Source organism: Condylura cristata, unplaced genomic scaffold (genome assembly GCF_000260355.1).
Source record: "Condylura cristata isolate star-nosed mole 26May11 unplaced genomic scaffold, ConCri1.0 scaffold00020, whole genome shotgun sequence".
Classification (NCBI taxonomy): Eukaryota; Metazoa; Chordata; class Mammalia; order Eulipotyphla; family Talpidae; genus Condylura; species Condylura cristata.
The window spans coordinates 4,325,775-4,338,312 of NW_004567121.1; the positions used below are offsets into that span (position 1 = coordinate 4,325,775).

At 40.2% G+C, this 12,538-nt stretch overlaps 1 protein-coding gene across 1 annotated transcript in view; it reads right to left on the reverse strand.

Annotated features, from left to right (window-relative positions):
• The window catches only part of AFF3 (AF4/FMR2 family, member 3), a 368,430-nt gene that overhangs the window by 23,262 nt on the left and 332,630 nt on the right, over nucleotides 1-12,538 (reverse strand). The window contains exons 14-16 of the mRNA XM_012727338.1: nucleotides 11,261-11,385; nucleotides 7,748-7,949; nucleotides 4,940-5,061 (exon numbers count right to left, since the gene is read on the reverse strand). Coding sequence (XP_012582792.1) covers nucleotides 4,940-5,061; nucleotides 7,748-7,949; nucleotides 11,261-11,385 — 449 coding nt within the window. The remainder of the gene's footprint in view (nucleotides 1-4,939; nucleotides 5,062-7,747; nucleotides 7,950-11,260; nucleotides 11,386-12,538) is intronic.

Sequence of the window (12,538 nt, forward strand, 5' to 3'; positions counted from 1 at the left end):
GCATGGTTGTGACAACCATGGGGAAGGGAGGAAAATATGTATTCTCCTAGACCACCCTTAAGCTTTCATAAATCTACCTTGGAACTAGTCCAATAAATGGAACGAACTAACCAAAAATGTGGATTTGGCTTTCAATCCCTAAATTTTGTACACTAATTAGTTTATGGAAGTCCCAGGAATATTTGGGGACTGCACAGCATTCTCAAGAATTTATTCATTTTATCTAGGTTATTCAATTTGCTGGCATAAATGCTCAGTAATCACATGGTCTTCTGTATTTCTGCAATGTCTGTAACTTGTCTTTTATTTCTGATTCTATTTAGAGCTCTCACTTTTTTCTTGATGAGTCAAGATAGAAGTTTGTCTATTATTGAATTTTTCAAAAAACGGACTTGGTTTCACTGATCCTTTGGACTGTCTTTTTGAATTTCATTTCATTTATTTCTGTTCTAATTTTTATTATTTCCTTTCTTCTACTGGTGTGGTTTTGTTTGTACTTTTTTTCTAAAATCTTAAGGTGAGAGGTATTTCTTATTTCTTGTTGTGGGCTTTTATTGCTACATACTTCCTGCTTAGTTTTGCTTTTCGTTGGTTCCATGCATTCTGATATGTTGTGACTTTATTTATTTTTTTGTTTTCAAGTATTTTAAAATTTCTGGTTCTTCAGTAGAATGTTGTTCAATACCCATACACTAGAAGTCTTCCCCTTATTTTTGTGGTTGATTTTTACTTTGAATTTGTGATCAAAGAATATACTTGATATGATTTTTTTTTTTTTAAAGATTTATTTATTTATTCATACAGAACTGGGGTACAGGCCAGAGGCTCAGGGGCGGTGAGAGGCTTCACCAGAGACAGAGTGGGGAGCAGAACAGGCAGATCGACGAAGTACACTGCTGAGGGGAGCAGCGGGCGGGTCAGGAGAGGTCTGGCTCGCCATGTGGTCTCCTCCGGGGCAGGCGGCAGGCGGGAATCGAACTCATGCGGAAGTGGCTTCAGATTCTCAGTGCTGTGCTTTAACCCGCTGCGCCACCAGGGAGGGCCTACTTGATATGATTTTAATCTTCAAGAATTTGTCCTGTGACTCAATCTGTGGTTCAGTCTTTGAGAAGAGTGTGTATTTGGCATTTTTTTGGGGGGAATGCTGTCCCCTATAAATGTAGCTTTACCCCATGTGATCTCATTCTTTGTTTAAGGCTATTGTACCCTTTAACCCCTTGTTCTATCCTTTGGTGAAAGTGAGATATTGACGTCCCCTTACACCAATGTGTTTTTTTCCAATGTCTGTCTCAGTTTTGTTAGTGATTGCCTTATATATTTTGATGCTCTTTGGTTTGGTGGGTATAGATGCATGTTATTCTCTTAGTCATTATATAGTTTCTATCCATGTCTCTTTTTTTAGGTGGAAATCTATCTTGCATTTTATCAGATACAAGTATGGTTGTCCTTGTCTTCATTTGGGCCCCATATGCTTGTAGGTCTGTTTTCCAACCCTTTACTCTGATGTGACACTCATCTACGGAGGTCAGGTATATTCCTGGAAACAGCAGAAAGTTGGATTCTGTTTTTAATCCCAACAGACACTTTGTATCTTTTCATTGGCAAGTTCACTTCATTTAGATTAAGCATAATTATTGACATATGAAGGTCTTGCTTCTACTCTGATCTTAATTTTGTGGCTCCACCTTTTCCTAGGTTACTTCTTTATAGATGTTCTTTTATTCTACTTAGATATGAGAGCGCCTTTAAGTCTCTTGGAGGTAGAGTGCTGGTGGACTCTTTAAAGTTCTGTTAGTCTGAGAAGGCCTTTATATGTCCTTCCTATTCAAAAGATAGCCTTGTAAAATAGCATAATCTTGACTAGCATCTTTTTTCTTTAAGTACTTTGATCTCATCATTCCATTCGCTCCTTGTCATTAGTGTTTCTTCAGAGATGTCAACTGTAAGCCTAACTGGAGTTTCGTTATAGGTTATCTGCTTCTTTCCCCTTGTAGCTCCAATAGTGATTTTGTCTGGAATCCTATTTTTACTGTTATGTAACGTGGTACCTCATTCTGTTGATGTAATCTGGTGTTCTTTTACCTTCATTAACTTGTATATTTACCTTTCCAGGTTTGGGAAGTTTTTCTCTATTACTTCTTTAGTAATTCTTCTCTTTCTATCTGTTCCTTTTTGTCTCTCCCTCTCTCCAGATACCCATTATTCTTATATTGCCTTAGGTAAGGCAATACAATGGAGTTGGATGATTCTCAAAGTGATTTTTCATTTTTTTCTTTGTGTCTCTTTTTCGTCTACCTGAAGTATCTGTGCACTCACATCCTCAAGGCCATTTGATCTATTCTTCCATAGTTTTCTCCAGATTTTTTTACCTTCTCTATTGCTCTTTTTACATCCTATCTTTTGGGTATCTTTTTATTTAAAGCTTCCATTTCAATCTTCTGTTCATTTATCTTATTTCTCAGTACATTCATTTAATTTCCCAATATATCTTAGCTCTGCCTTTCTGTTTTCTTCCTTTATTTGAATTTCTTTATCATGGCAAGTTTGAATTTTGTGTCTGATAGGAAGAAAAGGTCTTCCATGTTTTTTGTAATTGGGTTTTGTTTCCTCTTTGTCGAATAATATTCCCCTGAGGACTCAGGTTGCTACTTGTTATGTATTTTTTGCCTCCCTACTATTTGGGGGGTGGGTATAATGGGTACAGAACTGCCGGTAGATGGTGCTATATGTCAGGAAGATTTAATCTGTAGCTGGGTTTTCAGTGAGTGTAGGTGTGGCTTTGTTACTTTTGAATAAACAGCATTCCAGCTTGGCTAGCGTTTGTGTCAGTAATGTTAGCCTTCCATCTGTATCTCTGCAGTCTGTGTGGTGGGCCTTTGGTGCAGCTCTGATGCCTTCCAATGTGTTTTTCTATGCTTGGTCCCCCTATCTGCTTACTCTTGGGGTAACTGGGCTTTGGGTGTTGCATTTTTCTGAGCTTTGTTTTCCTCACTGGGTTCTCCACTGTTGTAAGAGCAATTCTGGCAAATTCCAACAAAGGCCTCACTGTGTCCATTCTTTCCTCCTATCTGTCCACTCCTGAGGGACACGGCTTTTGGGGGCTGTGCCTTTCTGGGTTTCTGCTCCTCCCTGGGGTCCCATGTGCCTGTTTCCTCACAGCACTCTCTGGTTAGATCCCCAGCAATCAGTCTTTCCTTCTGTGGTTGGAATACCGGTTTCTGCTCTGGCAGCAGCTACCTTCCTTGCACTCACTGCTTTTCTCCTTTACCTTGATTTTTCTCCATGTCTCTTTTGTCTTGCTTCCCCAGTGATGGTTTCTGGTAACTGAGATATACTCCGGTTTTACCCCACATCTAGGATCTTCTGAGTTCAGTGCCTCTTTGGACTTCTCTCTATGTTATCCCTGGTGCCAAGCAGGGTGCGTTGTCTGACTCTACCTCTACCTTTCTTCAAGTGCAGGTTTTGAATATACTGCTCCTCACTCTCTTTGCCTACAGGACTTCCTCTGAGAAGCCTGTCAGCAAGGCAGGATCTCCTTCATAGGCTCCCTGCTTCTTCTCCCCAACCACTTTCTTTCTTTATTTTTTGTCTTGAACTCCTGTCTTGAACTATTCATGACTATAGGTCTTACAGGTCTCATTACATTTAGATATCAGTTGTTTTTCTAGCCTCATGAGCTTGTAGACAGTTCCTTCCCTAGTTTTTGGAATTTCTATATTATTTCTTCCAACAACTGATCCCCACACCTCCCCCACCCCCCACTTCCCCTTTGGGATACCCATTCCTTTCATATTGGAGTCAGAAAAATCTTCAAGTGTTTCCTCATTTTTTTTCCTTCTTATTTCTCTTTTCCACCTGAGTCCTTTGTGTACTGCGACCTTCCTCTATTCATCTTTTTCCCATGCTGCGACTCCATTATTTTCTTGTTTAAATCTTCTATTCATTACTTATGTTTCTCACAATACTCATTTTCTTCCCTCTTGGATTTCTTTATCATGGCAATTTTGCACTCTCGGTCTGATGGAAAACAAGAGCTTCCACTCTCTGTGGCTGGGTGCTGCAGAACTGCCCCCTCCTCACGGTGTCACACTCACCTGAGTTCCAAAGTTCCCATGTATTGTGTGCCCACTTTGTGGCTTTAGAGATCTCCTCAGGAGTTCTTCATTATTTAGCAGTAGCAAGTTAGGAGCTTCAGGGGCAGCCTGAGAGGGCATGCTGGAGGGAGGTGGATTCCACGCCTGACTCCTCACAATGGCCACCAGCTACCAGCATGCCCTCTGTACACAGGCTGTGTTCATTGTGGTTACCTGCAGTTTCTGCCTACACATGCTGGGTGCAAGCCTGGAGGCCACACGGGGGAGGGTAGTTTCTTTGGCTTTCTAAAACCCTTCTAGGAGGCCCCTGTGTTATGGGCCCTCCTCCCTTTTTACTGACACTAGGCGTGGAACTAGGACTCAGGTTTTAGCGGTAGGGTTGAGTGACAATGACAGGTTTTTTTTCCTGTATATGGTTTACAGTATTATAAAGAATATAACATTTTAGAAGGAAAAAAAAAATAAAACCTCTCGGTAATAAATCACCATTATTTCTTGCTTATTATAATTTACAAACACAAAATACTTCTCTTCTGATAACATGAAACTGCCAACTGCCCGATATACAGGTGCCCAGAAATATAAGCCTCACCCATGCCATTTGTCTTAGTTTTCTGATATCCTGTATGCAAGCCTGGAAAGTGGCCATTCTATCCACTTACAACTCCCATCAGGCTCAGGAGCACATTCAGTGTTGAGCTCTAATTGCTTTTGAGAGAGCAGCATTTAACTGGCCAAATTATCTGTCAGAAATGGCCACACTGGAAATTAGATGCATAAAGCCTGTCCACCTGTGGGGTTTGTATTTTATCATTGCCTTTCATATCAACAGAGTCCACACTTACATGTCATCGAAGATAAGCTTCTGTCTCTTGCAGTCCCTGTGGCCATTGGAACCTGGAGACCATGGCTCTGTTTGTGGCCGTGACTTGTGGAGGAGAACGTTCTCGGAATTGTGAGCTGCTTTCTAAGCAATAAACAACACACACGTGTGAGAAAGGTGCCAGCCGACTGAAAAAGCAGCCCATAAAACAGAATGATTTGTGTTCTAGATTAGAATTGATGGTGACTTTTGTTTAAATAAACATTCATTCCAGATATCAAGCTGACGACTCTTACAAATATTGTCAAATGTCATTCTCAAACAATGTCAAAAGGGGAGGCTCAGTCTGTCACTCTCACAAACCCAGAAATACTGACTGACAGAAACCTACAGCTAGTGAGGTTAAGTCACTTGCCCAAACTTCATACAGCTGTTGTGGGTGAGGCCCAGGACTTACAACTGAGCCCTTACTTTCCCCAGGTGGCTAGACATGTGGTTCTCCAAGTTGACTATGTATCAGAATTATCCAGGGGTAGCCTGTTAACATGCAGACAGCTGGTCCCTGTTGGGAGTGACCAAAGATTTACTGACAAGGACTGAATTAGGACAGTAAAGAATTGAGTCTTGCATCCAAGCTTGATAAGGTGGTAATAAACTAACCTTGTATCTGGGATGCGACTAGCTGAAGGTGATAACAAACTGGGCCTCACACCCAAGTTTGATAATTAATTGGGCCTAGCATCCAGGAGATACAGGTGGGAGGAACTGGGTCCAGCATCAGGGGACACAGCGATGAGTCACCCCTTTGGAATGTGAACCTAGAATCTATATAAGAGACCCTTTCCCCCTTATTGAGTTGGCAGTAGCTGCGGACCCGCTCAGCTGCTGCCCGGGAGCAATAAACTGCTTGCCCAGCCTTTCTGCCTCCTGCCTTTCTTTCTTGTAGCCGGTCACAGAAGTTGGGACAAAACAGTCCCCATCCTCCAGAGTTTTTGATTCAGTAGGTTGAGGATGGACGGGTCTGAGAATATGCAATTCTTTCAGGTTTCACATGATACTGATTCAGGAACTAAGCCTTCAGAGCCACTCAGCTAAATCATCCCTTGCAAAAGAGAAGCCATTTGGATCACAACTGGACTGGTCCTCACTAGCTGTCTATGAAGAACAGGGACAGCCAAAGGGGATAAGCAGAAATTATTAAAAATGTGTCTGAAAAAGAAACACAATTGATCTACAGAAAAATTAAAAGATCATATTTCTTGGGCATATAAATATTTATAGAATATTGATGCGTGTTAAATACATGGATCATACAACTACTGTCTTTGGTTATGAAATAGAAATGGACTAAAGCAATTAAGATTGAATGTATCCTAATGCTTATTTAAATATGGACCATTTTTAGGTGTTGCCCAAGTCTCGTTGTTATAGGAGGTCCTAGAACTCTGTATTTCCTTTTTGGCAAACAAAGTAGTGAATTATGGGTAAGATCCCTAGTTTAAGTCTCTTTCCCATCTTCATTGTGAGTTTATGTAGCATGGACTGAATCTGGTAGATTATCAATGTATGTGTTTCTCTCTTAGCACAGTGTCTGGTGGATAGAAAGTACTTGCTTGATAAATACCGGTTTGCTCGATAAGTATCTGTTTGGTGAAAGAATGACTCTAAAATCTGCAATTGGCTTACAACATTCTGCACACCATAGTTGCTTGTGATATAAGAATTTAGAGGCAAAAGAGGTTTTGTTTTTAATTTGCATTGGTAGCTTTTTATTATAGGTTTTTCTACAGGCTTTCTTTCCACCAAGAATTAAAGATAATTGCTCCCAGATGAGGGTACATAAGTGGCTTAATTTCCTGAAGGTGTGATTTAGGCTCTTGTAGGACCTCCTATTCATTATTTTACCTCCTCCATTCGTAGGCTAACGTATTAAATACAGATCCTCCTGCTTCCTCATACCCGCACCCCATCTTTCTTTTCAGAGTTCTATTCATGTCTTACCTCTTTTTGCCATAAAAATGCAATACTTTTGATAAGCTTTGTGACCTGAGAGAACAAAGAGAACTTGGCAGGGGAGAGTGTGGAGTTGAATCATGTATCCTGGAGTATGCAAGGCCCAGGGCCACCAACTGTTAGACTGAAGGTGGTGGTAAAGAGGGACTAATGTGCAGTACTAGTGGTGCCAGTGGCCATAGTTGTTGGATTCTTTAGATAATAATTTCTCATTTAACTCTTACACCATTGTTTTGCAAATGAAATAGGCTCAGAGAGATTCCGCAAGGGCCCAATGGCAGCTAATATGTGAAGACAGTTGGACGACAGACCTAAGTTCCCAAGGAGTACAGAGTAATCACCCCTGAGAAGGTTGCTGGAAGAGGGGAGCTGGCAGGGGTATGAACTGTTTCTACTACCTGGTTACCAAGAGCAGAGGAGAAGCCCTGCAATTTTGACCTGGGGTTTCTATCCCAGATTTAGCTCTGCTATGGGGCAAGAAATCTCTCCAGCTGAGGAGACTGATTGGTCCCAAACTCCCAATTGACTTTGTCCTGATAGTGATTACTTTGGGGCCTTTTCTTTACACATCGAGATTTAAAATCCTACAAGGAGGGTTCCTAAGCAGAAGAGGATTAAAATGCCTCTTCCAATTTCTTCTTTCCCAGCTCTTGGTGGGAAGTCTGAAGGGGCGCTCTTCTCTGCTGTGTCTTCCCAGGGAGGGACTCCTTGTGAGCCCTCAAGTATGTGTTTAGATTGTGCTGTTTTAGAGGAAGAGGACAGTGGTGTGCTCAATTTCATTTTGACTTTAACTGGGAAAGGAAGAACATCAACATACTGTGAAGTCTCCGGCATGAGACTGCAGCTGGCTCTCAGTCTTATGCTTTTTGCTGGAGGAGGCAGACGTGAAAAGACTGTTGCCACTTGATCTGGTGGAAGAAGTTAAGTCCTCACTGGAGTATTTGTGTTTAGATGCATCAGAGAGGGGTGAGATGGGTGACCGCAGCATTTTTTCATTTTTATTTATTGGTATTGCCAAGCTGAAAACAGAAATCACAATAATGGAATGTCACAGTCAGCACAGGGAAAGGTAAGTAGTTTATATATGACTAAGGCTCATTTAAAATCTGCTGGTGGGAAGATGTTTATTAGGAATTATTATACCAGGAAACAATTTTATGGCATCAAGACAATAACAAACAATAAGCCAATTTCATTCATTGCTTCTTTACTCTTCCTATCAAGATGAATAATAATTCTGGAGTTAGCACCAATGTAAATGACTAAGAATAATGTACTTTCATTTTTCAAGGTTTTCATCCAAGGATCCCAAAGTACAAATGAATAACTCTGTTTTTCTTTTCTTTTTTTTTTAAAAAAAATTTAATTTTCATTTTATTTTTTAAATTTTAATTTTTTTTAAAATTTTATTTTTATTTATTTGTGCATACAGAACTGGAGTACAGGCCAGAGGCTCAGGGGCGGTGAGAGGCTTCACCAGAGACAGAGTGGGGAGCAGAACAGGCAGACTGATGAAGTACACTGCTGAGGGGAGAAGCGGGTGGTCAGGAGAGGTCTGCCACGCCTTGTGGTCACCTCTGGGGCAGGCGGGGATCGAACTCCTGCAGAAGTGGCTTTAGCTTCTCAGTGCTGTGCTTTAACCTGCTGCGCCACCAGGGAGGGCCTAACTTTCTGTTTTCTTATAGGTATACACAGCAAGTAATGGGAGTCAAAGGACATGAGTACTCCACTTTTAAATGGACTTTTGCTAATGTCTGAGGTTGTAAATACTATGTAGAAAATAATAAAATTATAGAATAAACTGCAAAGCAAGAAGTGAACTTATATATGTTAGGTTTCTGAGCTAACCAAACATTGATCAGAATAAATACAGGATAGAAAAACTGTCATTAGAAGTTATACCTTTGATTCCTAGCTTCTTATTTTATCTTAATGATTATCTGTGCTTTCCTAACTTCCTTTCACATTAGCTATCTGAGAAAGGAGTCACTTATATTTGAATCTCTGCAATATATATTATATCGTTAGAGCTTTATCCATTACTTAAAGAAAATTGGGAGAAGACACCTTAGTCTGAAACAAATGCTGTATTTGCTAATTTGGGATGCTCATAGCAGTCACCAGATGGTTTTTAAAAAAGGTAAAACCATTTAACAAAGATTTAGTAATTTTCCTGCAGTTATAACTTATTAATTATACGTGTTGACTACTAAAGTGTCTTTAAAGTCACTTCAAAAAGCAATTTTCTTAGTTGTGGTCTCTGTACAAATGACAAACACAGATCTCCAGAAAGCAATAAAGCTGAGGTTCTCAAAGTTAAGCAAATAGATCAATGTAGCATCGAATTTCCGGTGATAGATTTCTGGTCCAAAAAGCACTGGCATCTAACAACTTAGAAGTGAGATGTGTTCTGGAAAATGCCTTGGGTAAATGAAAAGTAGCTGCCTAGTGATGTTAAAGTTGGGTGGGAACAGTCTAAATATAATTGTTTCTTGAAATGTCAATGAAAAATATGTATTTCTAAGTCTTCCTTATTTTACATACTATGTGATTTTAAATGTTCATGTAAAATTAAACGGTTATGTTAAATGTTGTCATGGATTATGATTATTTCTTCTTCATCATTCTAAGTATATGCTCAAGTGGACCAAAGAAACTTTCTTTGAATCTCTCTCTGGGCTGGGTATTCACCTTAAATCAAATTTGGTGAAAATTTGATTTTATTTCAAAATGGTGAAACTTGACAACAGTAATCACAATTCCAGACCATGTTTCTAGAAAGAACTGGAACATCATGCTTTATATGCACTGTATCATTAATTAACATAAGTAAAACTGTCAAAAGCTAGAAGATGTGGCTAGGCAAATGCTCTAAAGCTAGCACTTGTCTCCTCAGGGTCATGAAACTGGAAGGACAATATTACATTTTCATTTTCATTAATTTCTCATTGAAACAGAACATTTTCTTTTATGAATAAAAGCAAGACATGAGTAGCAGTTAAGTAGCAATGGCATTCGTAAGTCCTGTGATTGTGAGACCAAATCACAGATAATTTCATATTATGTTATAGTTATTACAGGCATCTTGAAATATTGTCTATATTCATCACTATTTAGAAATTATGGTAGCTACAGGCTTCCTAGAAAGGTTATTTAATGCATTAATAAGGAAGCAAATGTGTTACTGTATTGCATATTTCAAAGACATTTTGGGATCACATTTTCTCCATTCACACTTGCACGATATTTGAGGTACCATCTGCTTTGCATAGAGGATGTTGACTCAGTCCCCCTCCTGCTCAGGCCTTAAAGAGGTGACACTCTCCTTCTCAAGGTGATTCTAACACTGCAGGCTACCTGTGCTGTGTGTCCTCACTCTCCAATTTCCTCTCCGAGTTTTAGTAATGTTCTACATCTTTTCCTAGCCTTTCAGTTTACATTTTTATGTGTTATGCTGAAACATTAATCTTCCCTTAAAAATTTTACATATACAGTTAGGGAGAGTGGGAGTGTCTTAGCAGAAGTAAAGCAGTTTCTGAGCTGTGGGATTTCTAAATGGGAAGAGATTTTATGCCTGATGATAAGCTACTCACTTACAATAAATATCTGGCCCTTGCCTTGCTGGAAAACCATTTGTCACAGATGGGATTCAGTGTAATGTAGGTCCAGCTGGAACCCCTTGAGAAGAGTAACTGGGGGTTGTGCAACTTTGGAGGCACAGATCTTGTTGACCATCACAACACAATTTTGTCTATATTCAAGAGCTTTAAGTGCATCATATGGAGAGTCTGCTAAGTTTACATTTTAACCATATAATATGCTTAGTAAATGGATTTAAAAATAATGGTTTGAAAATTCAGCTATGAAATGTTCAGAGGGAAAGTATATCTATGGGAGTGTAGAAATGTGTTAATTACTAACTGCTATCTTGTTATAAAGAATGGCAGTTGACTCTTCAGCAATCTGGGGATTAAGAATGTTGACCTGGCTCACAGAGGGGAATTTGCATAGAACTTATAGTTGACCCTCAATATATGTGGTTCAATCAATAAACCCCTTTGGTTGAATCTGTGACTCCTCACAGACAATCCAAGCAAAAGCGGACTAGTGGAGTTCAAACTTGTATTGTTTAGGGGCCATGTGTACTTACATGGCACCTGGAGTTGTGATGTGAGGCACATATCCAGGTATAATTATTAGCTTTAGGTTGAATTAAGGGAAGCAAGTTTGGAGACCCTGATCAGAACAGTCACTGAAAGAGTCTGGCCCTACCCATGAAGTCCTATCGCAGAGATAACCTCCAGTGGCCCCACCTTCCAGGGACACATACCTGTTGATATTCATGGTGCAGTGGTTTGCAGACAAGGTATTATTGGCAGAGGTAGTCAGTCGTGAAGAGCTCTCTTTCTCTGCCGGGGCCTTCTTTATCTCCCTGTAGTCGTCTTCATTGTCACACTGCATGGGAATAATCAAAACCACTTGATTTGGACTTCAAAGGGTCACTTAAACTCTGTTACCAACTTCCCCAAGCAAGGCCTCCTGGAGACTGCTCACTTGTCTTCTCTGAAGAGCACCCAACTGCAATGTGGTCAGAGCATTCTTGCCCCTGGTCCACGCTAGCTTCTCAATGAATGAGGATGAATCTGTCAGCTTTATTGTTGTCAGCTTATTGAGAGGACAGGATTAAAAATTTGGAGGGGACATTGTGAATGATGAAAATTGCACTACCATTAATAGCCCTAGGATTCAGCCCTCCAATGAAGACCTCTTCTGAATTTATACTGTAGCTTTAGTGTTTCTCATTTTGGTATTTCTTTGTATCAGAACAAGCATCAGAATGTTTAACAACCATATAATCTGGGCTGGATGCAGTAGGGCAGTGGCCAGATTGCACCTTTCTTTGGAAAACATGGCTTTTATGAATTTCAAGCAAAGGTGGTTACTTCTTGGTACCTTAATTCTAGTTAACAATTACTATACTATGATATCTTAGAATCCTTAAAGTACCTTTTTATAAAATAGTGCTTTGATTGGACTCTTCTCCATGATTGTGTTTAAAGTTAGGAGTGGGCCCTCCCTTGTGGTGCAATGGATTAAAGAACAGTACCAAGAAGCTACCGAAGCCACTGCAGTATGAGTTTGATCCCCAGCCAGGGAGCTGACCCACATGGCATGGCAGATCTCTCCTCACCCACCTGCTGCTTCCCTCAGTAGTGTATTTCAGTACATCTGCCAGTTCTGCTCCTACTCTGTCTCTGGTGAGTCCTCTCACCCCTCCCCATCTCCCTACCCTGCACCTCTGTCCTGTCCCTCAGTTCTGTATGCATAAATAAATAAATATTAAAAAAAAAGTTAGGAGTGTACTAGGGTTTAATGCAAATGCAGTCACAAAGTTCCATTTTTTGGGTGAGACAGCAGGAACACAGTAGTGATCATTTCAGGGCTTTCAGCAGTGTCTTTCATGAGACAGGCGTCAGCACCAAAGATAAAGACTTTGACCTTCTCTCTCTGGCTGATTGTCACACAGCCTCTGTCACAATGGTCCCTGATGCTCTTACTGAAATTGTACTGAAAGAAGGACCCAAACCAGGGCTCTGAATCCTAGTCC